Genomic DNA, 26,888 nt, shown 5'->3' with positions numbered 1-26,888 from the left:
TATCACACCATACCACTACCACAACCACTGCAGCCCTCTCTAGACTCTCTAGACTTTCTTCAACCTTTCGCATACATACGGCATACCCTGTATGTATAAGAAGATACCAAGTAGAAGTGATGCTGTGTTACTCGCAACCTCCGAAAGCCTTGTAGCCCCCGAAAACCCATGAAAACCCATGAAAACCGTGAAGACCCTAGCAGATTCCCTACAAGGAAGCAAGCAGTATTGCCACTACCATCACCATTACCATTACCATTCTCAATCTCATTTCCATTCCCACTACCATCGCCAAATCCCCGTCAAACGCTTGCCTCAAAGGGTATCTAGTCTATCTACCTACCCATCTATTTATCTATCTATCTATCAAGGAAAGGTAGGAAAGCCTCCAAGCCTCCGACAAAAGCTGACCCAACTAGTATGACTAGTAGAGACGAACAGCGCCCCCAAAAAAAAAACAAAAAAACCTATTCGAGAGAGGAAGGAAGGGTGGGTGAGTGACTGAGCGAGAGATAACGGCGAGAGGTTTTTTTTTCCAACTTTAACCAAAGAAAAAAGGCAGAATCACACAGGAAGAATCGGGGGCTATCAAATGTAAATAATCAAACGTTCATTGCACTTGGCGTGCTACTCTAAGAAGAATAGCTATTCTAGTTGGATCAGAAGGCGATCTCACCACCACCCTCCGAACAGCCGGAAATATGTCAAGCAACAACGAAACGAAGATGAAAGGCAACAGTCTGCCAGAATAGTTTGCGGCCCGAGAAAGAAGCAATTCAAAGCACTTAGCGCATCCTGCCACGCGCGCACCACATCCAGCCGTAGCATCAAATCGTAACCACTGCTGTCATCGTGCCATATCCACCACCACCAAATTTCTCCCATCCATCCATGAGTTGTATTGCCAATCAGCCAAGCAGTTTCAAGCGATCCAATTATATCGCAGCAGAAGAGAGATCTTTATTGGTTGCCATACCACTTGCCATTGCCACCCGCAATGCGACCACCAGACCGAGCATTGCCGATTTCTCGCAGAGCGTCCAAACCCGAGGTAGCCCGGCTGCTGGCCGGCTTCGTGTCCTGGCTTCTGAAGTTTGGGTTGCCCCAATCCTCGCCGAACGAAGTGTCGTTGCCGGTAGGGCTCGTGTCAATCAAATGCGGAGCTGGGGTCACAAAGCCGGACATCCGAGCGCGAGAGCCAGGGCCCGTCTCTCGGTATGCAAGCAGAGAACCATAGACGCCGGGGAGGAGGGGACCAACGGTATCTTCAACGGGGATCTTTAGAGCATCCTCGATGGCGATCTCCTGTGGGATCATGGGTTGTGTGATTCTCTCGGGGGGGGAGATATTGCCCCAGGGATTGTTAGCTGAGTGGGTCTGGCGCTCCTTGTGTCTAATGTACCTGTGAATTAGCCATGGTTTCCGGAAGAGGAGGGGATAGTTAGCTTACTCCGCGATGTAATCATCGATACTCATCGTCACGTAGCGGCGTTGTCCCTGATAATGGGTATCTTCATCTTCCTTCTCGCGAATGGCTTTCAGTTGATCAGCGTCAAGGAAGCTCCGATCCATAGCTCTTTGGTTTTCTTCTGAGACATAGCCCCAGTGATCATTGAAGGAATCCATTCCCTCAGGAAATCCATTGGGATAGTATTGAAGAGCTTGCTCTCTGGGAATGGTATCGTAGACCGGGGTTGAAGGGTAGCCTTTGCTCTGGGTAAAATTTTGCGGAACCTGAGTTGCAGAAGCGGCAGCTCCACCATTCTTGAGGTTTCCCCAATCTAAGCTTCCCGGCGTATGAGACGCACCCTGGCTTTGTTGAGTGTTCTGGCTAGGTTGAGCACCAAACTGGCTCGAGCCCGAGTAGAATTGGCGTTGTCCCGGGGGTCCTGCAGTGAGCGGCTGAGGCATGCCGGCTCGTTGAGGTTGTTGCGGAATGTCCGTTTGAGAGTTGTTTAAAGCTGCCCGGAGAGGATTGGCTTGAGGGATCACAAGACCAGGGGGAGGGAACTGGTAACCACGATTGAGTTCGCCTGGGCCATTATATGACTCGGCAGCAGCGGACAAGGTCGATGGTCGTTGATTCTGAAGTGAGACCTCGTATGGTGTCAGGCCGCGTGGGTTTCCGACCGTCTTTCCAATGGTTTGCGACTTCAACGACAATTCCGCCAGTCTGCTTCTCGCCATCTCCTGCATCGGATTCTCGAAGAGTGAGAGGTTGTATAGAGTATGCATCTTATCCATCCCTTGAAGTGAGCCCTTGAAGCTGTTCGAGCGAGCACGGGTATCGTCCAGGTCCCGTAGTTTGCGGTTCTCGTCTGTTGGCCGGGACGTGACCACGAAATCGTAGGGGAAAGGTGCCGATGGGACCTCGCTGTTGCTAGAGAAAGCTTCCGGCTGACAGTTTCTGATGAGGATCTCCTTTTCATGATCTGTCAACAGTGTGGAAAAAGTAGAGGACAGGGAAGAGGGGCTGGATTGGCCGACTTGGGTGTACTTTCGTCCGAGCTGTTGTGCGTATTGCATGCTGTTAGCCATATTGAGAGGTGGTGGTGGGCCACGAGGTTGCATGAACCCCTCAGCCAATGCCCGCGATTGCAGCGCAGACAATGGCATTTGACGGCGATTGGCACCCTCTCGCTGGATGCGGTTGGGAGCGCTGAACTGTGTTACAGCATTGGGGTCAACGAGCGAGCCCACGGTGGTGTAGGCAACGGGTTGGGGCTTGATGGTGACCGGCTCGGGCGACTCCGTTGGAGGAGGAGCCTTGGGGAGCTCGGGATCCCACTCAACAGAGTCGAACAGGTCCTCGCCGAGAGCGACGACGTTCTTGCCTCTTCCAGCCATGGCGGTGTTGGTCAGTCGAGCAAGCACGGCGGCAGTTCGTTCCTTGGTGGATTGGGTATCAGATCGATTCGGATCCTCTTCTTCGTCGCCGCCAAAGGTGCCTTGATCCAGCGGGGACAGTGCAATGTGGTTGTAGGGAGCGGGAAACTGTGCCTGCGAGAGTCGTGGAGTAGGGTCGTTGTCGATCAACGGGTTGGTGTGCGACGATGAGAAGGTGGCCTGGGTCGGGGTGTGGCTTGGGGTGTAGAGACCGGGAGACTCGTAGAGGGGGGCCGTGGCGCCGAGATGGTGACCTGACGCGTTGGGGACAATGGACTCCTGCTTAACGGGAGTGCTGTAGACGTGCTTGAAACTGGTGTCCTCGGCGTATTCCTTGACCACGTTGTCGTTGCCTTTGACCTCAAAAGTCGAGTTGTTGTCGGGAGAGATCGACCTTGCAGTATTATTTGTGTGTTGGAACGAGGAAGAGGCAGAGGCGGTGGGAGGTGAATATTCGGGGACGCGGGGCTTCGGGTTGGGGGTATTCGCGCGTGTCGGAAGCGCGCTAGACGCCACCGCGCTTGTGGCATCATCACCGCCTTCTGTATCATCATCTGTGTTGTTAGATTCCGAGAGATCTAATGGCTGCCACTTCGCGATCTTCTTCTTTCTCTTGAGCGCGAGCATAGATCGGCCCGGCAAGGCGGATTCGTCCGAAATATCGGTATCATGTAGCGCGCCGCTGTTGCGACGGACAGGGGGGGTCGTCATGGCTGCTTCTGCGAATGTTCGAGGTCTACAGAGTATCTCGGCGGATGCTGATCTGGGAAGAAGGTGGGCAGTAGCAATGCCAAGGTCGATTTCTTCTTGTAGAGAGCTTCTGCCGACGAAGGTTCTTGGCGTAACGGCAGGGGGCGTGGGTTCTGACGACAAGATGAATTTAATGTGTTGATACTGCCCTAAGGGGTTCACTACGCGTTCAGGGTAGAAGGGTGTGAATCTCGGTGGAGGGTCTGTAAGGAAGGAGATTAGCAAAGAGTTTGTGTTGGGAGGAAGGCGCGGTCAAGGGTAGAGCAAACGTACACAAGAACCTAGCCTTACGATTGCTGCGAATCATGTTGTTAGCAACAGATCTTCAGGTGGGGATGATGAATTGTGCGAGAAGAACAGTACACAGATGGTGGTAAGATTTCAAAGATTCAGTTCTATTGCATGACTGAAGAGCTAAAGAAAGCTAACTCTCATACCCTCGAGGATTTAAGCGGAGCGGCTAATAGTGTGGACCTGATTAGTCGTTCAAAATTATGATAGGGTCGTCTAAGGAAGTGAAAGGTGAGCCAGTCAGCACTGCAGCAGTATAGGACAGCCAGATAATTCTCAGATCAATCTTTGCAGTCTTGTGATTTGAAAGTATCAGTCCAAATTGTTCATGTTGAAGATATACTTCAACTCTCGGTTAAAAATCCTCGTTAAAAATGATAAGTAAACAAGACACGAAAAGAGGCAGGCGCCGGCAAAACCTCGTACCGAGCTGGTCAGTGATCACGGGAATAAGCTTACAAATAATGCACAGTCCACACAAATTCTCGTCTGGATGTTGAAAGGTGAAGTTCAGTTGGTGAATTCTGGCGTTATAATAGTGAAGATGGCTACAACGAGGTCAAGCTAAGAGAGCTTGGACCACTTTATTCACTTCTAGCTCAGACTTTGAGTTTAGATCTTTGAAGTAGAATATCGTTTGGAGAATACCCGCCTCTAATCTGGAAGTTTCTGGACCTGCTTCGTGCCAAACATAAGAAAGGCTGGAGAGGGCGAAGGCATGTGATCCTTCAGATTATGTCACCATCCCGGGTTGCGTGTTCTATTGAACCGTCGAATGAATGGCGGCATGGTTTCACATGTTTCCCAGGCACCAAGAGAAACACATTCCCCTCGTCACTCAACGATGAGAAAAAACAGCTGTATATGTCGCAGAGCACTGCCTAGCCTGCCAGTCTGGAGTTATTGCTCTAGCCATATTGGGCAAGAACACAGTCAGGCTCTGAAATCAAATTTATATATACCTTAACTAATATCCTTCAAAGTGCATCTCTGTTGTAGTGCACCAACATGTTTTATTTTTAGTGGCGAGGCCGCAGATATTGAGGTTCAAGTTGGCGGGTACCCAAAAGGGCAGGAGAGATATGACAAGTTACCTAGATGTCATTGGATTTCTGTCCATTCCTGCCATCAGAGCCCATGGAGCCGCCACCACTTCCTAGCAGGAGCGAAAATGCGGATACTGAAAACCGAGAACCATGCTGCCCAGTCACCGATTAAAGGCTTCGCTCGATTCACTAAATCGTAGCAGTTCCACTCTACCCTCCGAGTAGCCAGAATAATCGCATGCCGAGAACTTTAAAATCAGATAAGAACGAATATAGATTAAGTCAAAGGTAGTAGATACGCGGTAAATGGTAGAATGTTTCAAGATTGATTGCATATGTGAGATAACGCTTATATTTCAGTAGATTGCAGCACAAACAAATCAGAGGCTCATTCGCACATGACAAATTCGAAGCAGAAAGAGGACAGCAATCAAGAGCGTTCTCTCCAAAGACTCTAGGTATCAAGTGGGGGTCAGGACCAGGCTTCACTTGAGACCTGGCCCTAACACAGAGTGGAAGAAAGGAAGCCAAATGTAAGCCCTTTTCTTGATATCGGTCTCCAGAAAATATATTGTAATGGTGGTTAGTTATGGATTATGTAGGTGAAGGGCGAGGAGGAGTCGAGTCAATAACGGAAGTGTGGTCGTCGTCGCGTGAAGGCCGGACCGAATTTTGGCTCTTGGCGGGGATGTCTCAGCACGCTATGTGTGCTCTCCTCTTTTGTTGGCTTGACATCCATCTCCTCATCTCCTTTGCTCCCGCGTCCTTTGCCAGTTCTCATTCTCCATTCATTTATCACATTCCTTGTTTGGTGGCTCAGGAATATCCAACTAGCCTTTTCATTTTGCTTGCAATTTGCTTGCAAACTTGACATTCTGCGCTGTTTTACATGCTTACCTTTGTCTCACACCGTTGTATCGGACACTTTCTGGGGTTGATCCGCTCTCGTCACGTGCCTTTTTTTTCTTTCTTTTTTTTTTCTAGCAGGTCTGAAGCTCTGGTTTCCATGGGTTTCTTGCCATGGGTTTCTTGCTCTCTATTCAAGCTATTGTATTGCTATGTTCGAAGATCTGCAGGCAAGTCAGATATGTATGCTCGTCATGCAGCTGGCCATCAGGACCATGCTTCGAAATAAGCAAATCAGGCGGGAATGAATGCGCCTCCCCGGATTGTGCTGTGGCTGCACAACAATCTATCTACAAGAGTTTCTTGTCTCTGTTTTTGTTCCGAATAAATCGTTACATACGTACAGCACAATACAGTCGTTGCTCTAGAAATCTTATAGCTTGGCTCTATTTCCGTGTAGGCTATAAGAAGCTGGCCCTCAACTCCTCAACTGGAGTCTGATGGCGACCCAGACCGCTCATCGCTTTCAATTAGTCCGATTTGTATCCCCATCCATTGTGCGCAGCAACACCCAGCAGCAATTCCCGCCTATGCGTTATCAAAGCGGCTGTCACGCCACCTATCAAGTTGGAATCCTGAGCAATAAAATCGATACGCACCGCCTTAGCTAGCTTTATTACAAACTAAAGATGGCGTTTAATCTTGCAATGTATCCCTTACATGATAACGAAAAAAGTTCTATATAACAAAGCGATTCCTTCTTCTCGCAAACAGATTCAGACAAAAAATAACACCAAACAATAAGGGTTCAAATAAATAGTCACGGGAGGAGGAGTTACGATTCAAAGCTTGTCCGTATCTGTTTATAAAATGCGCTAAGCCATTGCGGCGCGTTATCTTCGGCAGATTTTTATCTGCTACATAATGTGCTATACCCCTATTTCCGCACATCGAACTCATCTGTTAAGCAGGAGTGAAAGCAATTTGGCGCAGAGGAAGCGCGCGGGGCTCATAACCCTGAGGTCCCAAGATCGAAACTTGGAATTGCTATATCTTTGCTGGTTGATGTCTGTGTTACCTTTTTTCTTCTTTTTTTTTTTCGCATTCCTTTTGGCTAACCGTAGTCTTTCGGCATTCCGGTAAGAGAGTGCGGAAATATATTACTCCGTATCGGATGAGCACAACGACACGTCGTGGCTCGTAGCCAGGTGATCAATTGCGCTCTCGAAAAATATACTCAAAGAAAATTGAAGTACGTATTCGTAATTCAAGATTGCAAGCTTTTCCAATGCTCAAAATGGATAATTGTTACTGATTTTACGTTGCTGCGTTGATGTTATCACCGATCAGGTGCAATTCGGCTTTATCGTAACACATCTCTGTAGCTCTTGGAAGATGGGAGTTGGACGCGTTTATGTACCGGGCTATTCTGCTCTATATCGGGAGCCCGTGTCCGCGTTCTAGTTGACTAGAATTCGATGTCGGTATTGATCTTCCGAACCTTCTGTCCGACATTCTTCTCGTTAAAAAAAAAAGCCAAGAAGCGATGGCCATGGACATTTGAATCTCTATCCCAGTTGATGCCGAGAATCTCGAGGACTTAATGTAGCTCTACGTCGAACCAGTGGCGCAGAGGAAACTCTTTTTCAAGCTCGATGGTTCTCTCGCTCCTGTGTTTACGATCATTCCCTCGCGACATATCTTGATCGAGCAAATATTGGAAAGGCTGCTTGCTAATGCTGGTGTGACAGAAGACCTGGGCATGAATTCTGGCCAGCTGGGAAGTACGCAATTTCTGTACGCTATACGATACCACATTCTCGGATCGCTTGGTAGATGCAGTCACCGTGTTCTACGTCATATATCTTGTCTTTGATATTCCATGTATTCTTCTGATAAAGAAGTTTCATCCGACCAGGTTTAACCTAGGACGTCGCAACACCATCAATGACTGACTCTTCGCAAGGCGACTAATTTCGCTTCTTATGTTCTGCTGGGCCGTAACCATCATCTGCACGGGCTTCATGGAGAGCGCCAGCCAATTCTATGCCTCTCCCTCGGCCTCTCCGAGTACGGCATGTTCTACTGCCTCTCACCCTACCTCAGCACCTTCTACAACCGCGAAGAGCAAGCACTTTGGATGGCTTACCTCCTCTACTGAGCCACTCTCTCCGGCGCCGGGGGGTAGTCTCTTCGCATTTGCGCTCCTTAAAATGGACGGAATCAGCAGCCTCGAAGGCTGGCGCTGGCTCTTCATACTCGAAGGCGTCACCACCGTAGCTGTTGCTAATCTCTTCTACTTCCTGCTCCCTGATAATTTTGAATCTACACGCTTCCTGAGCGAGCCGCATAAGGAGTTGATGCGCACCCGTGTTGAAACCATCAGACGCTACAACGGCCACCCGGCGTTTCAATAGCAAGAAGTCCAAAAAGCATTCAGGGATTCAAAACTGCACATCAGCTGCGGGTGGCGACATCCACTCGTCCGGACTCTCCAATTTCCTGCCGCTTATGATCAAGAGCTTTGGATACGGCTCTTTGACGACGCAACTGCTCGCCGTCCCTGTATTTTCCTGGACCGCTTTCGTTTAAGTCTCTCTGTCGTGGATTTCCGACCACTGCTGCTCAATCCGCGTGGCGTTCAAGTTCCCAGCGGGCTTGATGACAGTCCGGCTACGCACTGCAGATTGGCGTGCCATGCCAAGCCCGCAGAGCGCTGTAGTTTTCAGCCTTTCCCATTGGGCCTTGTATCTACTATATTCATAGGCAGAACACTACGTGGCTAATGAACAGCCACGCGGGCTACTACAAACGCGCTACTGCCATTAGGCTGAACCAGCCCGTGGGAAATTGTGCAGGCTTGGTCGCAGGGCATACCTTCAAGAAGAGGCCTCATAGCAAGTAAAATCTGGGACTGTGTTTCTCGCTCGGGAGGGGAGTGTATGTCTGGCTGCTGTAGCCTGTAGGGCATGTTAGTCCAGCGCCGTAGTTGCGGAAGGAGAATAGAAGATGGGAAGTGTTAAGTGAGGAGGAGAGGACGAAAGACATTCCTGAGGGTAAGAAAACGAACTTCCATCCAGACTACAGGTAATCCATGTAGAATGTAGAATGAGGACTTATGGAAGTAGCCATTGTCTAAGACTGCTGATTACCGGTTGCGAAGCTTGGCTCGCTTAAGCCGAGCCAGATAAATAAACAACCTTATCATCTCCTTGGATGCTTTCATGCGTGATGTTTGTGACCTATCTCCTTACGACACTATTAACGATCCTTGTATGGAGAGTCTAGATAGCTCCGACCGTTTCAACCTTTCATAATCGTCCCAGAAGTTAGCAACATCTGCCGAAGCCTGCCTAGTATTACAATATGCTAACTCAAAGCCTTCAAGGCCAAGTGCAGCAGCAGAAACGCCTTATCCTTCACATTGTACATGAAATTTAGACCACCGCTCTAGGCTTAAAATTTAAATCCCCGGCCCGGACTTTTTCCGGCAGTAATTTTTTTGTCTACGTGATATAAACAAACTCTGACAGGGTCTCCCATCACCGGCGATAGGATTTGATGGCTCAGTGGCTTATAGCCGCTCATAGTCATGACTCCAAATCGTCGGTTTGATTGTAGATTGTAGATATCGAAAAACTTATTCAGTTAGGTTTGTAGACTGGAACCTCATTATAGTAAATGAGCTTCCAGTTGAGTTTTGGAATTTTTTTCGAAAAACTTGGAAGCCCACCCCCCCCCCCCCCCTTTTTTTTTTTTTGAACCGTAGAGGGTTGTTGTTGTTGTTAATATTACCTCCCGCCCACTTCACCCGCAATTTTCTTGTTATTTTTGGTATTCAGCGTATGGATGATCAGGTCTGTTTATGGATAGATGAGTTCAGCTGTCAATGATACGATAAAATATATTTAAAATATTTCAAACGAGTCACGACTTGCTCTAGTTGTTTAAGAAAACATAGGCTTTTCCGTGAAGTATTGATTTACTAGCATTCATGCGCAGCTCAGCTACTTTATTTCAAGTATTTCAGTCTTGAGCACTACTTGTTCTTATTTGAATGCCCGTACTCTCTCTTAACTATAAGAGTCGCCTTAAAAATCAATGCCCTAGGACCTGTAACCAGGCTGACGTCGGTCCGGCCTCTTTGTTTCATATCGCCCAGCGACTCTGAAATCCGCTAGGCTTTTAGGGCCGCGGGAGCATATTCTGCCCTGCTCCTTTTGTTTCTACCTCGACCCGGGTAAGGCTTTCTCTTTCTGTGATCCATTTTATCTTTTAAGGAAGAGCATGGTCCATAGGAGCTACGCTGCACGATTCTTGAAATGCTTTTAAAGGTTTTTTTGTATGTTATTCCTTAGCTTAGCACGTTGCCATACCATATGGGAGGTCCTAGGGCAGCAGGCTAGGCCTGCCACCCGCCTGACGTAAATCAATACTACTACTACTACTACTACTGCTAATGTGGGAAGAATTATGGCAGGACTCGTAGTGAAGATCTCCACGATACCAATAGGAAATATGGACTGGCGAATGTACTTTAATCGCGGGATCTCGGTGGTCGCTGATTTTTTGGAGCTACCGGATTGCTCGATTGGGATTAGGCCCGAAAGCCTTCGGTGAGGGAGGTGTTTATTTTCAAATTCTCTGGTAGTCGCAGCGCAACCTCTCCTCCACCCTTTGCATTGATACGCAATAACCACTCGATGAATGCAGAGGTGGATTCTACTCGACTTCTTCCCCAGGAATCAGACTTCGATACCCTATTCGCTATGGAAGGTATTGAGAGCAGCCCCAATCTGGCAACCATTTCAGCTTCTCACCAGGTCTCAGATAACGTAGTCGCTATAGAGTCTTGGCTCGAGTCGATTTCCTTGGATCTAGAAGGTAGAAAGATTGACAGTCCGATGGTTGACACTCCGATGATTGATTCAGCTGGAGTCCTTTCGGTTTTGGAGTGTCCACAAAATCCAATTGAAGGAGGTGCAATTGATGTATGTACACCCCTTGCTTATTGACTTCAGAGTTCCAAAGCTAATTGATCAAAGGACGACTTGAATGAGAAGATGTATAACATCAACCTCGTCGACAACGCCTACTACCTGAAAGAAGCTCCTCGCAAAGGCGGCAGACTTAACTCCACCCAACGCGGCTACCGATCAAAGTTCCTTCCTGCTAAATTCGAGATGACCCGGAAGCTGACAAGCAGCGAGCTCGAGGACGAGGGATACCACCTGCTGGACGATAACAAGCCGGTCTACCTCCACGCTAAGTGTGGTCATAAAGACGTGACTTTGTTCGTCGCTAAACTTTGGGGTCTCAAAGAGCTGAAGGATCTCGGTGTCTCCGATCTTCTTGCCCGCCTGCAGGTTCTGAGTCTCGCCGCCGACTTCCAACCTCTGCTGGAGAAGCTGGCCGGAAACAGAAAGAAGAAGGGCACCAAGTACAACATTGCTTTCACGGTCGAGTGTACCCGAAAGCCTGATAGTGTGCACCCTAGCCGACTGGCCCAGCACGAGAACCCCCGCGTCATGGAAGTCTCCAGCATCATCTCCATCCTGGCCCAGCAGATCATCACGAGCACGCCCGGCGCCTGGACTCAAGCTCATGACGACGCGTACCACGGTGAGGCCTGGATCACTTGTGGGGACGAGAGCAACAAATGCGTCTCCTCCATTCAGATGAACTTCATCGCGGTCGGCCAGAAGAAGGCGCGCGCGCTGGGTTCCCGTGCCCAAGTCCACGACGACGGCGGCGACGAGAGACGCTGCCCGTCGGTCATCTTCTTCCTCAGCTACCTCCCCAAGAACTACTTCCCCGGCCGCTTTTCTATGACTTCTTTCCGCCTCACCTGCACCGCCGCGCCGCAGACCTGCCTGGTGATCGACGCCAACTACCCGCACGGCGGATCCGGCGACGGCCCTTACCCCGAGACTCTCACGCCCGATTCCCCCCTCCGATACACCCCGCCCGCGGGCTATACTTACCCTGTTCTCCCTGAGGGCACCCCTTACAACCGCCTCTACATCATCCCCTACTTGCGACAAGAATGCGCCCGCGCACGAACCCGCGAGCTCGGCCCGGAGACGCTCGCCGGCGGTCTCGGCGGTTTCGGAACCGAGGCCAACATGATGGGCTTCCGCCTCCGCCACGCCATCCGCGACAACACTCCCATCCAGGACCCCACAACCCTCCTCGACATCGCCAACCCCTCCGCCCAAGACTACATCAACGCCTTCCCCTATCTCGTCGATGGCCACTCGACCTTCCTCCCCCTCGCCATGGCGCAGAAGTGTCTGGACTACAAGACGACCGAGCACCAGGACTGGATCGACCACAAGAAAGCCGCGATGTACCAGACGGTTCACTTCCCGTGCGAGAACACCGACGAGTACGGCATGAGCCGCAAGCGTAAGGCTGAGGTTGCGCTGCGTGGTAACGGCCCTGAGCGTTGCACTATGATGTTAGGTAAGACGGTGGCAAATCGGCGGAAGTGTATGGCGCATGTCAAGAAGGGGGTGCCGGGCGCGATGTTCTGTCATCGACATGGGAAGGATGGATCGTTTGTCTGATTCTTTGTACTTATTTAAGAGAGCGCGAGGTGTGAGCGGTGTAGTTGGCTTTGTTAAACTTGGACTCTCGTCTGGCGGCAGTACATCTCTCGTGTTTGAGAGAACGGATATCCGACCTCTCTTGTTGGCTAGTTTATTAATAGTAATGAACAACTGGCAGAAAACCAGACAGGTAGAGAGATAGATGATAACGGCAGCAAAGGATCGTACTTGTACATACAAAGACACAAGACCAATAACAAGCCAACTTGTAATTCATGCCTTCCCTTTCCATTTTCCTATCGTGCATTCATATAGAACGCAGTTATTTGATCTATAATCCCAGTAAGGAACTAATACAAATACACTTTTCTAGCTTGATATACCTGGATAGGCAGGTCCGCGTTAATACACGTGATACCGACGACATTTCCAATATATTATGCTTGCACTGGCTTATAAGAATAAAAGTATATATCGATGCTTATTCTTTCATATTCAAGTAAGCTATGTGGAATGTTTCCAGCCTAGAGGGGGATTGCAAGTTGATATCACAACATACAATAAAGGGCTTCCAAAACTTCAAAACTACAAACAGATTAATTTTTGCAATGCCGAAGGATAGAAGTGCCGAAGTTAGAGTCTTCAGAGAGAACCTACCATTGATTGCTGATTGCTTGATCTTGGATTTTCTTTTATCGTTAATACTTCAACCAAGTCAAAACAGTTTACAAATACTCCTACCGCATACCCCTTGATAAACAGCTACTTCTCCTTCTTTAGCTGGTCGACCACGCTCCGTGGGACCTTCAGGGTGTTTGATACGGTATCCGGCGGGGTCAGCGCCAGCCACTGCGTCAGCGAGATATCCGCGACCCGATCGCTCGGGTACATTTCGATCTAGACCAGCTCCTCTGTCGCGGACGTGTTCTCTATGTATTGACCGCTGTTTTTGGGGAAAACACCGGTCCCTTCTTCAAGTGTTGCTGAGCAGCAGCGAGGTCGTGACTGGCGAGCAGATAGGCCACAACCTGCGTGCGCGTCCAGCCGCCGTTGAAGATCTTGGTCTTGGAATCGCTAAAGCTCCATTTCAGGTTCGGCACCGTACCGCTGTCCGTACTTTGTGCACCAAGGTATTCGGGGTTTTGGAGATCGATCTGCCGGTTCGTTCCACCTCCAGTTGCATGGCGGTTAGTTTGGGGGCTCGAGATCAGTTGAGGTGAGCTGGGCTGAAAATTGAGGATCCGAGGTCCTTCTAAGTACAAGTAGTCCAGACTAAATGAATCATTTAACCTCCTTCGTGCAAGAGTTGTTGCAGTCGGGATCCATAGTACGAAAAGCCGTCATATTTTTTTTAATACCATGACGGAATTGCTACTTAGCGGAGGGTTGTACAGAAGAATCCGTATGTCCTGTCTGGGTAAGATTGCTGATCTCCGGGATCGATACTTCTCTGATATGGCGAAGTTTCGAATCTGTAATAGCACAACACTAGCCTATCAAACCCGCGGGCTGTATCTTCGAGGACGTGTATGAAGTCCGTGGGGAATAGAGCAGCCGTGAGTGAGGTCAAAACAAGCTCTGCGCTAAGCAAAGGTAAAAGCGTGATCCGTTGACCCATCACATTATGGCCCACTCTGTCTACTCCGTATGTACCGTTTATTAAAATAACTCGCATACTATTTCAACATATCATGATGCTTAATATAAGCCAATACTCACTGCCTACTAAGAACCATAAAATACCTTTTACGCAGATATCAAAGATTTGTTGTTTAAGAAAAGAAGCGATAATCACGTGCTTGAATTTCTCTTTTAAGCAATTGAATATGTGCATCCGGCGTTATCAGAACTGATATATAAAATGGAATTTTGATTATACTAAGACTCATGACGACTTTATTTTTTCGTAAGGCACCAATTGAATCAATCGGTCGGCAAAAAACGGATGCCAGCAATACCAAAGCCGCGGCTCGGTTCAGCCTCAACAATTTCCAGCACGTGGAGGATATCTGATCAGGGTCTGGTCCAAGAAAACAAAATATTGCAACATAAAGCCTGAACATGGCATCCATCGTCACGAATGGTCTACCAAATGCGAATGGAATGTCGAATCCGTCAAAGCCAGCATCGGTATTATGGACGCACCCCGACCCGGACTCGACTCGCATGAGCGAATTCATGCGTGGAGTCAACCAGAAGCACCGACTTGAGCTGAGGAGCTATGTGGATTTGTATGAGTGGTCCATTGGGAATATCCCAGAGTTCTGGGGAGACGTATGGGATTTTACCGGTGTCGTCGCGGAGAAGTCTTATGATGAGGTAGGCTGTTCTGTTCAACATACCCGTCACGTGCCCATGTCGAGCAAAGAAGCAGACGGACCTGCTAACAAGACGGCAATACACTATCCAGATTCTGCCCCAAGACGCGCCGATATTCCCAAGACCAGAATTTTTCGCTGCATCTCGATTAAACTTTGCCGAGAACTTGCTTTACCCTGCCAATCTCGTGATCGATGAGCGCTCCCCAGCTATTATCGAAGCAACAGAGAGTAGCCATGCCTCCATTACCTGGGCGGAACTCAGGGAGAGAGTTCGAAGATGCGCCCATGCCCTCAGATCTCATGGCGTTGTGGAGTCTGACCGAGTCGCTGGATTCCTGGGCAACCACGCCAATGCTGTTGTTGCCATGTTAGCCGCGGCGTCCATCGGGGCCATCTGGACCGGAGTCAGTCCCGAGACGGGTGTGACGGCTGTTCTGGAGAGATTGGTTCAGATTGAGCCGAAAGTGCTGTTTGTGGACAATGCGGTTGGCTATAACGACAAAGTGCATGGGAGTTATGATAAGGTCAAAGGCATTTTGGCTGGACTCACGGGATTGAAGGCTTGTGTTATGTTTGAGACCGTCAAAGGCTTTGATATGAAGACCGATGATTTGAGCTTGCCCGATGGTCAAGTATACAAGTACCGAGACTTTGTCAACAGGTATGCTCCTCTCGCTGTCAGCCAACAGACCAACAGACCTAACCTGACCATCACAGCGTTGAGGACCTCGCTGCCCCCCTCCAGTTTGCACAGCTACCCGCCTCGCACCCCCTCTATATTTTGTACTCCAGTGGCACTACTGGCGCGCCGAAATGCATCGTCCACTCGGCAGCTGGAACCCTCATCCAACATAAAAAGGAGCACATCCTCCACTGCGACATCCGTCCAGGGGACCGCATGCTCTACTTCACTACCACCACCTGGATGATGTGGCACTGGCTCGTCTCTGCCCTCGCCTCAGGCTGTACCATCATCCTCTACGATGGGTCCCCGTTTCACCCCCACGGTGATCTCTCCATGCCGCGTCTAATACAAGACTTGAAAATCTCGCACTTTGGAACATCAGCAAAATACCTCTCTATCCTCGAACAGAAGGGAGTCAAGCCGATGGAAATACTGGATTTGAGTTCCTTAAAGGCCATCTACTCGACTGGCTCCCCGCTTGCGCCATCAACCTTCAAGTATGTGTATGAAGCATTCCCACCTACAATAAACCTCGGGTCCATCACAGGCGGCACCGACATCATCTCTCTCTTCGGCGCACCGTGTCCCCTCCTCCCCGTCTACCCAGGTGAAATCCAATGCGCAGGCCTAGGCATGGCCATCGCAGCCTGGTCACCGGACGGCAAACCCGTCCCCGACGGCGAGGAAGGCGACCTCGTGTGCACCAGCCCCTTTCCCAGCCAGCCCGTCACCTTCTTCCACCTCTCCTCCCCGACCCAGGGCCAGAGCAAGTACCGCGCCGCCTACTTCGAGCAGTTCGCTGGCGTGTGGCACCACGGCGACTTCGTGCGTTTCGAGTGCGGCACCCGCGGGCTAACCATGCTCGGACGCAGCGACGGCATTCTGAAGCCGGGTGGCGTGCGCTTCGGCAGCGCCGAGATCTACAACGTGCTGCTGAAGCATTTCCCCCAGGCGATCAGCGACGCAATCTGCGTGGGCCGCCGGCGGGAGTCGGACACGGACGAGACCGTCGTTCTGTTCGTCAAGATGTCTGCAGGGCAGTCGTGCAGTGCAGAGCTGAAGAGCGAGATCAGGGCGCTGGTAAGGCGGGAGCTGAGCGCGCGCCACGTGCCAGCTGTCATTGACGAGTGCTTCGACATTCCTGTTACGGGGAACGGGAAGAAGTAAGTCTGCCTGCCTGCCCCTTCCCCTTTCTCCTCATCCCTCTTATCATCCCGACGATTTCCGGATTGCTGACTTCTGCGTTCCTATTTTCTTTGCGAACGCTGAATAGGGTTGAGATTGCAGTCAAGCAGATCCTCTGCGGCTTGAATGTCAAGGTCGGCGCTAGCGTCGCTAATAAGGCGTGTCTGGATTGGTACGCCCAATGGGCGGCAACTCATTAATCATGAGTACAGATAGATATTTGATATCTATTCTGACTGAGATCCGACCTACGCTCTCGCTATTATGATTAGTGGTTTAATTTTGGTATGGACTTTGAGGAATTATAGACGCATTTGGTTGTAAGTGGATTGATTATTTGTTGGCATTGGACCGTGTACGGCTAGTTAGCTCACGGTTTTCTTTCCTCTTTTCTTTTTGGAGACCTGGATCTCCTTTCTAATTGCACTGAATTTGTGACCTGGTACGAAAAATACGCCTATTCGTAAGAATTCGCATTCTGTTAACACCCTCCTAAATCAAAGCAAAGCTCGAGATCGCTATTCTTGGGTATAAGAAACCACCGGGACTCCATCCAGTAAATCCCATCCCCCTCCCCTGAACAAAAAGACAAAACGCCTAATCACAAAAGCAACATCGATCCGAGGAGGTTGCTCAACACGCTTCCAGTCCCCCAATCCGAGCCCGTACTCATCTTGCCAAACCAGTTCGCAGCATACAAGTTCCCAAACCTCGCCTTCCCCTGGATCTGGTCATAGTTCGCCCGAAAGAACGCTTGCATCTGGCTCTTCAGCACCCCATCAACCTGGCCCACCCCGTTCACGGAGTCATAAAAGTCGTAGAGGTTGCGAAACAGAATATCGCGCCACTGGACGGCATCGCCCGGCGTCGTAAGCGCGCTCGCCTCGCTGACGACTAGAGGCGGGCTGTTGCCAAACGCGCCTGTAGTAGCAGACTTGACGGAGAGACGCGCGGCAGCGAGATACTTAGCGTCGCGTGTGCTCATGTACATGGATGTCAGAGCACCGATGTAGACGCCCGTGTTGTAGGTGAGGGCGCCGGGATTCTTCTTGCAGCCCTGGACAGTCAGGCCGTCGACGACCATGATGCCCGTGGCAGGATCGAGCGTCACGCGCTGGAGCCAGGCCAGGGCGCGGTCCGTCGGCCCGCGGAAGGTCTTCGCGTCACCGGTGAGGGCAAAGAGCCAGGCGCCGACTTGCGCGTACAGGCTGGTCGAGATGGCGTTCAGGCCGCTGCTGCGCTGGCTGGACCAGTATACGGCGCCGTCGACGTCGCAGCCAGCGGGGATGGCAGCGTCGCGCTGGATCCCGCCGGGGGTGATGCTCGGTGTGGTGCCCTGGTCAGCGTGCGACAGCTGGGCGTTGGCCCCGATGGATTTCCACTGCCGGATGGCCTGGTCTAGGGGCGCGCGGTGGCCGTAGTTCTGGTAGGCGCGGATCATGGCGAGGCACCACCACAGCTGGTCGTCGTTGAAGTCGTTGACGCTGCCGACTTTCTCCTGGGCGGCAGCCGACGTGGCGATCGTGAGCAGGGCGGCGCCGTAGGTGTTTTCGTGCTGTCTGGTGTGGGAGAAGAGATCGAAGTCCATGATGTCGTTGTACACGTTGGCGGCTATCCACCCTCGGACGTTCTTCCAGACTAGGTTGTCTTTTTGATAGAAGCTGTCGAGGGCTGAGATGGCGGAGGTGGCTACTCTGGCGTGGTCGACGTTGATTGCACGGCTTGTGAGGCTTGGTTGGGTCGTCTGAGTACCTGTCGACGAGATTGCTGCCGCAGCGGTCACGATAGACCGAACACTGAGAGGGATGATCATGATTGTGGTGTCAGTGTATGAGATGTAAGTATGTGATAAGTTGAAGTTATGTGCGATAGGTTTGAAGTTTATGTATTCAGATTCTGTAGATATGTAACAAGATCGTATTGTTTGCGAGAACAATAGATTTCGTATGTGGGAGTCAGCGAGGAAAGAGGTAGGTATGTGAATGTTTATGTACAAATATCTCCCTCCCTCCATTCACCCAGACAAATTCATTCAAAGCGCGCAGCTATTCTCGAGCATGCCATTGTTGTGATCGACTCACAGCCCTTCTTGACCCTGAACAAGCTGAACCGCTAATTGGCCCGGCCCTCCGGCCTGACATCTTGCGCATAGCGATTGTCGATTGGGACAATTCCGTTGTTCAGTTAAAAAAGAAAGAGGACTATTCTTAGCCGGCTCGTTTCTTTGCTGCTGGTGTACTCGACAATGCCGTCAATTTCCGTTATTAGATTCCTTTATCAGGAGACCGAGTGTAAAAATATCGTCCTTTGTAGCTTGTCTCACAATCACTCTGCTTTACTCTCGAGATGTAAGCTGACTTGAAGAGTGCAAGAAGTAGTGCGACTGCAGCGCATGGCGCAATAGGACGAAGATGGCATCAACGTGCACGTCCCCAGAGTGGATGCCGTTAGCGAGCTCGCGAAACCAAGGTAAACAACGCAGGGAAATTCTTGTTAGCAACCAAGATACTCTTTTGGGTGGGGGAGATGAGGAGAGGGAGCAGCTGAAGAGTCGAGTAGGGGTTCAAATTATGGGGAGGACACCCCACATCCTCTTTGCATGCCAAGCTGCTGATTGCTTATTTGCATGCAAACGAGACCCCGGATCGCCAGCACATCAACAACCACGTGTGAGGTGCCGAGGGGGAAGTCGAGCTACGTCAAGTACGCGAGGATTCGGTATGCATCTGCATCTCAAGCAGGTTTCTGTACAAAGCGATGCAGACTGACATGCTTCTTAAAAAACAAGATATTGTCGAAGTCGCAATGAGATGGGGATTCAGTGCTGACAGGATTTCACGGTCCGACTGAGGCTAGCTCTGGAGGTTAATGATATCAGAGGATTGATCATGTCAGATGGTATTTGAAGAAAGAAGCATGATGGAGCCAGAACTTTGAAAGCTAGGAAAGTGCGAAAACCAATCGATCCTGCAGGCTTCCCTCGCTCGACCTCGTGCCGCATCAGCCTTTTGGGGTTGAGTTAGGCTCTTCCCTCGCTAAAGTAAACAAACAACAGAACGACTCAGAAAGACATTTGTGGTAAGAAGACTGCCGGGGTAGGATTTGGGTCCAGAGTGGCATTATCGATTGCCCTTGTGCTTTGGACTGTGCTAGAAGAAACAGTCCATGAGAATAGCTGCTTGAAAAAAAAAAAAAATACATGGGGCTGCGGGTAACTACGGCGAGAGACCGCTCAGAAATTAGCTCAAACAAAGTTGAAAATTTTCCTCGTCTTTTTCCCCGACGGATTATCTACCCGATCCTTAAATTTGAGCTAAGGGTAGCGGACCTGTATCGGCCATATCACCAGATCAATTCCGACACTAGAACATATCAGTAGCTCTCAATATTAACGGGTTTCTCCGAACTGGGTCTCAAGAGACGAGCCTTGGATCAAAGCTCCCATTTCCCCCCATTTGCCTGAGAATCCAGAGTCAACACCTGAGTAATATCGCTATTAGGCCCAGGTGGCGAGTTGAGTTTACCATCCGCCAATTCGAATATAGCAGCACTAGTGCGGTATTCTTAAGCTCAAGGGTCTCATTGAGCATCCCAATCTTCAAAATTCAAAATGAAAGAGCAGTTCTGTCATCTCAATATGCGGCGATACGCCTTCGTGAAGCCTCGTGTTATCGAGAGGAAAGACTCCGTACGCGATGGCAAAGCCTTCTTGGAAATCCAATGTCGGACCACTGGGCAGGTCTGGGTTGCACATATAATGTCGGCAGCCATTTTTGTCTTCTGATGAACGGCTCTTAGATTTTTGTTAAGCGAAATTTAGATACCATTGTAGAGACTGTAGAGTATTCGTATAGCCTCAGCTTCTATGCTATACTGGTTGCACGTACAGGCGAGGACTGGGAAATCCGAGATCCGAGTAATGTCAAGAATCGTTCTGAGGAAGAAGCCAGTCCATCTCACGTTACCGATCCGCCAAAATTTCTCTATGGGTGGTCTGAGAAGATTTCTGTGGCATGCGTGGAAGACCGCTATGGTGGTGCGGAAAGATTGTTTGAATTTATGATGGGTGATGGCAAGCGGGTGCTTGAGCAGTCCGCCGATGAGAATGAATCAGCGGCCTGTGTCGACGATGGCTCAGTCTATATGAATGGCTCGGAACATTTGTGATTTAAAAGGTGAGATTCATCAGCGATGAGAAGATTTAAAGTGCTGGGTGAAAGGAGGGAGTCGCACGTAGAAAGCATTCGGATCCAGAACAATGCAAGTAGTTCGCTCCTTACCTTCGTCATATCGCTCATTCGTGATCGTAAATGGTAATTGAGAGTCTGAAGCTTACTCATATTGACTCTAATTGTACATGACGGAGAGTGTGGCGAGAGCGGGATCCGTGACGATGCCTTCTGCCTTTTCCCGAGCGTGTTACCGCGACTTAAGTCTCCATCTATGCGACACTGCACTTAAGACCTAGTCCCCCGGGAATCGGAGCCTGTTGTAGCTCGGTATGTGCTGGATGGTCTTTTTGGAAAAGCCATCTCGTCTCTTGGCATTGTCATTCCCCTTTCCCTTTCGCTGCCGCAGTTGCTGTCGCGACAAACTTCTCCTTTGAAGATGTCTCCACGCTCCGGAAGAAAGTTGCTGGCTTCCTCCTTGTCCTATCAACCTTCAGATCGAACACATCGAGTCTCTGATCCCCTCCAAGAGCATCGTGATATTGCTTGCCCTCGATCCCTTTTTGCAGATCAATCTCAGCATACAGAATATCCTCCGTCCCCTGCAATAGCTTCGTCTCCACCTTCTCACCAGATTCAGTATCAATCCTGTACCCCACCAATGCAGCCCCAGAAGGATCCAGAAACTCAGTAGCCGCCTGAGAAGCATGGCCCAGGACATGCGTGACATATTTAGGATCGGCTGACTCCGAAGCGATGACCTGGATACTTGCAGCATCGAGATAAGCTGCACACATGATTCCGAAAGACTTGCTTTCAAAGCAATGCGCCGCAGCCCGCATCCGATTGGCGGCTACATTGTTGTGATTGGCATGAACTCTAGGCTTGCTCTCCCCGGATTGAGTAGGCCACACGGCTGGCCACGTAGATATGTGGACTTGTTCTCCCTGTGCCATCAGGGAGTATCGCGCCAGAGGATTTTCATTCTCTCCACAGATCAGAGCTCCAATCTTTGCGAACCTCGTGTTGGCTACTCTCAAGCCGTACCCGTCCCCAGGGCTCCAGGTCAACTTCTCGAAAAACGTCGGCATCAGCTTGCGGTGGTGAACGAGGATTTCACCGTCGGCGCCGATGATGATATTTGAATTGAAGAGTGTGGCAGTGCTATACCTGGCCTTTTCTGAGATGCCCACGCTGACAACTGTCCCGGCCTGTTTGGCAGCTTCTCGGATCTCCTTCATCTCTTCGCCGTCTACGAAAATGGATTCCTGAGCCATCATCTCGAAGAAGTGGTGGTTTCGACCAGGTGAAAGCATTGAGCTCCATACTGGGAAAGCCGGTATATAAGATTCGGGGAAGACGACCAGTTTGGCTGAATTTGTAGCTGCTCGGTTTATGAGGGAGATGCATTTGTCGGTCGTTTTCCGCGCCGAAAGTGTTATGGGCGAAACGTGACAAGCGGCTGCTACAAACTTGGAAGCCATCAAGATCGGTGATTTAAGTTTTCAAATCGATCGATGGTTGGGGAATTCTGGATCCAAGTGAGAGCAAAATTGTCAATGATACTGGCTGAAAGCCGACGCATGAAAATAGCGTTCAACAAATGAAGACGCTAGTAGCGTAGCGAGACCCCTGAAATAGACGCGCAATATGCGCGGAAACAAAATAAATAGGCGCGCTGACATGGACTAAGCTTCCGGCCCCATCTTCTCAGCCTTGCCCGTCCACCTTCAACAAAACCAACCTTACAACGACCATGCGTCGGACTACATCGTCCTTCGAGAATTTTCTGCTGCGGCAGCGTAGGCCCGCCCCTCCTGTGGCTTCTCTTTGCTGCCCAGTCCCTAACAGATCTTACGCTTTTCAACACGGCCATCGTCCGGTTTCCTGGACGGAGCCAGGCCATAAAAAGGATATAGCACGATCCACCTCAACAAGAAAACTGTGCAGGGGGCAAAAATACTACAGCGTTGTGAGAGCTCCTGTGAAAGTCCCTTCCGACTTCGCTTTCGCATTTGAGTGGGTTCTGGTCACGGTTTTCTCTAACCTCCCCAGCTGATATCTCGTCCAGCATAGACGGCGTGCTCCTCCGATCCTCGACACCCCTCCCAGGCGCCTCGAGAGCCCTGCGATACCTGGAGAATAACTGCATACCCTACATACTATTGACGAATGGCGGCGGAAAACTCGAGAGCGACCGAGTAAAGGAGTTGAGCGAGAAGCTTGAGGTTGAAATCAAGGAGGATATCTTCGTCCAATCGCATACTCCATTCAAGCAGCTACTTGATACGAGTGGCTATCTATCCAAGAATGCGACTCAGCTCAGCAAAAAATCAACCATACTGGTGACTGGTGGCCACGGCGACAAGTGCCGCAAGGTGGCAGAATCGTAGGCGCACCACGCTCCATGGTCCACCCGTATTCGCGCTCACTGGCTTTGCACAGATACGGATTCGAGAACGTAGTTATCCCAGCAGATATCCTGTCGGCGTATCCAGACATATGGCCTTTCAATCAAGTCTTCACAGACTACTATAGGACCACAGCGCGACCGCTCCCCAACCCGTCCGAACCACTCAAGATCGACGCCATTTTCGTCTACAACGACCCCCGCGACTGGGCACTCGACTCGCAGCTCATTCTCGATCTCCTCCTCTCCAAAGGCGGCGTCTTGGGCACCAAGTCAGAGAAGAATGACGACAGGACCCTCCCGAATTCCGGATACCTGCAAGACGGCCAGCCCCACGTGTACTTCTCCAACCCGGATCTTCTCTGGGCGGCATCCTACCACCTCCCGAGATTGGGCCAGGGTGCGTTCCAAGCTGCGTTGCTGGGTCTCTGGCAACAGTACACATCTATGAATTCTTCCCACGACGGAGCCCAACTCCACCACACGGTGATCGGGAAGCCATCACGCATCACCTATCAGTACGGTGAGTGCGTGCTCCAAGAACGCCATGCCGCAATGCTCGGGGGCCGTCACGGCGGCGGTACTGCTGCTGCAAGCCTGAAACGGGTCTTTATGGTCGGCGACAACCCGGAGAGCGATATCCGGGGTGCGAATAGCTACAATCTGGGCCGTGCTGGTGGCGGCGAACAAAAACAACATGGCCCTGCTTGGTCTAGTATCTTGGTCAAGACGGGTGTCTATCAGGAGGGCACGATCCCGGCGTATGAGCCGGACGTGATTGTGGATAATGTGCTTGAGGCTGTCAGGTGGGCACTGAAGGAGCAGGGTTGGAAGGATGAGATTAAATAGACGTGGTAGCTTAATTCTTCAATTAGCTAGTAGGCTTCCTCTCTGGCTGCTGTTTCCTTATCTAGCTAGCTATTTGGCTACCTACTTGTCATCAGCAAGTCAAATCATGATAATCATGCCTTTCTCCAATTCCCCATCCCCCCACCCTTCCCCCAAAAGTCCCAAGCCCCAGCCCAAGCGCATCCCCCAATCAAGGACTCAACCTCTTTGGTGTCCGCGGATAATCACACACGAGATGCACACTCGGTAGGTTCAGATACCACGCCACCACGCGATCCAGTCCGATACCGCCGCCGCCGTGCGGAGGCACACCCACGCTCTTGAACACATCTACGTACTCCTTGATACCGGGCTGGTTGGGATCCAGACCCTTGGCGCGGATCGTGGCCTCCAGCTCGGCCGGCAGGTGCAGCCGCTGCCCGCCCGACAGGATCTCCTGGCCGCGCATCATAAAGTCGTAGGCGTTCGTCACGCGCGGGTCCTCCGGGTCCGGCATGGCATAGAAGGGGCGCGCACCGACGGGGAACTTGTCCAGGACGTAGAAGTCCGTGTGGAACTTCTGGCGCACCAGCGCGCCGAGGGCCTTCTCCTGCGCCGTCGACATGTCTTCGTCGTCCGAGACGTGGGCGAACTCGGGGGGACCTTCGGCACGGAGCAGGGCCTGGCCTTCAGCGAACGTCAGCCGTACCTCCTTGCCGGGTTCCGGGAGCAGGAACTCGTCGGACGGGTAGACGGAGCGGATGAGTTCGATCTCCTCGCGGTGGTGCTCGGTCAGGCCCTTGAAGATGTGAAGGAGCACGGCTTCGAGCATGTGGAGGACTTCGTGGTAGTGCTCTTCGATTTCCATCTCCAGATCGAGGCCGATAAACTAAAGAGGTCGTCAGTACAGAAGTCTGGAAACGAGTGGGTGTAAGGACAAACCTCAGTCATGTGTCGAGGCGTGTTGGAGTTCTCGGCTCTGAAGACCGGACCAACGCAGTAAACGCGCTTCCTACCACCCGCAATCTCAAACTGCTTGTAGAATTGTGGTGACTGAGCAAGGTATGCCTCCTCTCCAAAGTACGGCAACCTGAAGACGTTGGCTCCGCCTTCGGACGCAGCACCGATCAAGCTAGGGGGATGGAACTTCTTGAAGCGCTGCGAGCGCAGATAATCGCAGAACAGATCCTCAACAGCAATGCGGATATCGGCGATAGCTTGGCTGACAGGCGCGCGCTTGTGCATAGCTGGATTGTTGAGATGCGTCGCGAGAGAGGCGATGGGTGTGCCTTCTGTAACGGCCAAAGCTGGTCAAGTCAGTTTCGTGCTCACTCTCCATCCATAAAAGCCAGCCGGGGGGAAAGAAATTGAAAGGAGTGGAGAACAAATCGAAACATACCTTGCGCTTTCTCCTCCAGACTCTCCTCCTCCGCCAAACTACCGACAGCTCTACTCGCCGGGCCCAATCCCAGCCCCAGCATCTCCGGCGCCGCCGCAACCAAGAACACCTTACTCAGATGCAGCTCAAGCCCACTGACGCGACAGCTCTTGACCGGCTCCAAGGGCTTCTTCACACTGGCCTCTACAGACACAAAGCTCTCGAGCTTGAGCCCCCCAATCCACTTGACCATCTGCTTGCTCACCTCCCCCTCTCCCTTCCCCTTCCCCTCCTGATCACCAGCCCCAGCAGCACTCCCAACAGCGACAACCCCCTGGACAGTCCACCCGCCCTCCTCCCTCAACTCCACAAACGCCATCTTCGCACCCTGCATCCTTGCATTCTGGATCCACGCCCGGACCTTGACCGTCCTCCCCACATCACCCTCCCCCAGATCGCGCAGATGTACCTGCTCGGCAGCAATCCGCGGCGTCGCGTGCGTCAGCTGGCCGTAGTTGTCCTTGGCTAGATCTTCAGAGGAAGAAGAGGCCGCCGACGCCGCAGCGAGGGCCTCGCGCTCCTGCTGCTTGCGCAGCTTCTCCGCTTCCTTCTTGGCTTTGGCTTCGGCTTTTTTGGCACCTTTCTTGGAGGGGGCATCTGCTGCGCCGTCGGGACTGGGAGCAGCAGCGGCCTGCGAGCTCGAGGAATCGGCAACGGTGGTGCTCGGGGTTGGGGTCAGCGCGGGGTCCTTGGGGACAGAAGAAGTATCTTTCGTGGAATCGGCCATCTTGGCTGTTCTTTCTTGATTAGTTGAGCCTTCTCTTCTCTCCTTTTCTCTAAGATTTGGTGCGAACGAGAAAAGAAAGGGATGTTGGAGATGTCGGAGGAAGATGAGACTTGAGAGCTCTTCAGTTCAAGTCTCAAGATGGGGTCATGTAGAGTTGAGGGTCCGTCGGCAAGGAACGTGCGCTAGCAACCCTAGGTTTTTTCCTTTTTTTTTTTAGCGAGGGGTAGGGCGGTGGGACAGCCTCGTCTACCCCTCCTGATAAGGCTGAGGCTGAGGCTCAGCCACATCAGATGAGGTACTGGTAGGCGACACTTCACTTCCAATACAAAGCACCGACGGAGAGCATGTGGGCACGTCGGTCAAAGATTAAAAGTCAATTTAGCAAGACCCTCGGCATCTTGAGCCCTATAAATTTTACCTCCCCCTTTACCAAATGCCTGAATCGAACTATTGGGAACTCAGACACGCCACCAGCTGAGGAAATCGGAATGAAGAAACGTGCTTACTGGCTCATCATCCATTCATTCGCATTAATCATTACATTACTTGTACTTATCTACACCCAGAACAGCCCTGCTCGCTTCGATGCTCGTAGGCCTTCCTGCCTCAATCGTCCAGCTAAGCTAAACCACTTATCTCTCGGACCAGAGGACTCTGTCTCCCATCCATTGCAATCATAGAAGAGACTTCAGCCAGCCCAAACACCGCAGCCACCCCCTAGCCCTTGCCATGCAAAAGAGACCACTGACTCCGTA

At 51.1% G+C, this 26,888-nt stretch overlaps 10 protein-coding genes across 10 annotated transcripts; 5 read left to right on the top strand and 5 right to left on the bottom strand.

Moving 5' to 3' along the window:
- Window positions 1–960: 960 nt before the first annotated feature.
- Window positions 961–3,943, bottom strand: L3040_005918 (uncharacterized protein; the record flags this gene model as incomplete). The annotated part of the gene is made up of 3 exons (XM_066155766.1): window positions 961–1,393; window positions 1,451–3,839; window positions 3,910–3,943. The coding sequence occupies 3 exons, from the start codon at window positions 3,941–3,943 to the stop codon at window positions 961–963; spliced, it is 2,856 nt and encodes a 951-aa protein (XP_066011231.1).
- Window positions 3,944–7,804: 3,861 nt separating this feature from the next.
- L3040_005917 (uncharacterized protein) lies at window positions 7,805–8,236 on the top strand (the record flags this gene model as incomplete). The annotated part of the gene is made up of 1 exon (XM_007297667.2): window positions 7,805–8,236. One exon carries the CDS (start codon window positions 7,805–7,807, stop codon window positions 8,234–8,236), a length of 432 nt encoding a protein of 143 aa, XP_007297729.2.
- A 2,286-nt stretch (window positions 8,237–10,522) lies between these two features.
- L3040_005916 (uncharacterized protein) lies at window positions 10,523–12,388 on the top strand (the record flags this gene model as incomplete). The annotated part of the gene is made up of 2 exons (XM_007297668.2): window positions 10,523–10,810; window positions 10,865–12,388. 2 exons carry the CDS (start codon window positions 10,523–10,525, stop codon window positions 12,386–12,388), a joined length of 1,812 nt encoding a protein of 603 aa, XP_007297730.2.
- Window positions 12,389–13,132: 744 nt separating this feature from the next.
- On the bottom strand, window positions 13,133–13,553 carry L3040_005915 (uncharacterized protein; the record flags this gene model as incomplete). The annotated part of the gene is made up of 3 exons (XM_066155756.1): window positions 13,133–13,267; window positions 13,333–13,434; window positions 13,488–13,553. 3 exons carry the CDS (start codon window positions 13,551–13,553, stop codon window positions 13,133–13,135), a joined length of 303 nt encoding a protein of 100 aa, XP_066011230.1.
- Window positions 13,554–14,431: 878 nt separating this feature from the next.
- Window positions 14,432–16,761, top strand: L3040_005914 (uncharacterized protein; the record flags this gene model as incomplete). The annotated part of the gene is made up of 4 exons (XM_007297670.2): window positions 14,432–14,689; window positions 14,781–15,352; window positions 15,409–16,539; window positions 16,650–16,761. The coding sequence occupies 4 exons, from the start codon at window positions 14,432–14,434 to the stop codon at window positions 16,759–16,761; spliced, it is 2,073 nt and encodes a 690-aa protein (XP_007297732.2).
- Window positions 16,762–17,162: 401 nt separating this feature from the next.
- L3040_005913 (uncharacterized protein) lies at window positions 17,163–18,374 on the bottom strand (the record flags this gene model as incomplete). The annotated part of the gene is made up of 1 exon (XM_007297671.2): window positions 17,163–18,374. One exon carries the CDS (start codon window positions 18,372–18,374, stop codon window positions 17,163–17,165), a length of 1,212 nt encoding a protein of 403 aa, XP_007297733.2.
- Window positions 18,375–20,171: 1,797 nt separating this feature from the next.
- Window positions 20,172–20,728, top strand: L3040_005912 (uncharacterized protein; the record flags this gene model as incomplete). Its single annotated transcript, XM_066155741.1, has 2 exons — window positions 20,172–20,249; window positions 20,360–20,728. 2 exons carry the CDS (start codon window positions 20,172–20,174, stop codon window positions 20,726–20,728), a joined length of 447 nt encoding a protein of 148 aa, XP_066011229.1.
- A 382-nt stretch (window positions 20,729–21,110) lies between these two features.
- On the bottom strand, window positions 21,111–22,010 carry L3040_005911 (uncharacterized protein; the record flags this gene model as incomplete). Its single annotated transcript, XM_007297672.2, has 1 exon — window positions 21,111–22,010. The coding sequence occupies one exon, from the start codon at window positions 22,008–22,010 to the stop codon at window positions 21,111–21,113; it is 900 nt and encodes a 299-aa protein (XP_007297734.2).
- Window positions 22,011–22,486: 476 nt separating this feature from the next.
- Window positions 22,487–23,989, top strand: L3040_005910 (uncharacterized protein; the record flags this gene model as incomplete). The annotated part of the gene is made up of 3 exons (XM_007297673.2): window positions 22,487–22,749; window positions 22,802–23,119; window positions 23,176–23,989. 3 exons carry the CDS (start codon window positions 22,487–22,489, stop codon window positions 23,987–23,989), a joined length of 1,395 nt encoding a protein of 464 aa, XP_007297735.2.
- A 190-nt stretch (window positions 23,990–24,179) lies between these two features.
- Window positions 24,180–26,133, bottom strand: L3040_005909 (uncharacterized protein; the record flags this gene model as incomplete). The annotated part of the gene is made up of 3 exons (XM_007297674.2): window positions 24,180–24,857; window positions 24,911–25,275; window positions 25,368–26,133. The coding sequence occupies 3 exons, from the start codon at window positions 26,131–26,133 to the stop codon at window positions 24,180–24,182; spliced, it is 1,809 nt and encodes a 602-aa protein (XP_007297736.2).
- Window positions 26,134–26,888: the final 755 nt, after the last annotated feature.

This window comes from Drepanopeziza brunnea (assembly GCF_022702325.1).
Source record: "Drepanopeziza brunnea f. sp. 'multigermtubi' strain 214-2 chromosome Unknown ctg10, whole genome shotgun sequence".
In the NCBI taxonomy this organism is placed as follows: Eukaryota; Fungi; Ascomycota; class Leotiomycetes; order Helotiales; family Drepanopezizaceae; genus Drepanopeziza; species Drepanopeziza brunnea.
The sequence above is the reverse complement of the archived record's forward strand: the minus strand, read 5'-3'. Positions and strand labels throughout refer to the sequence as shown.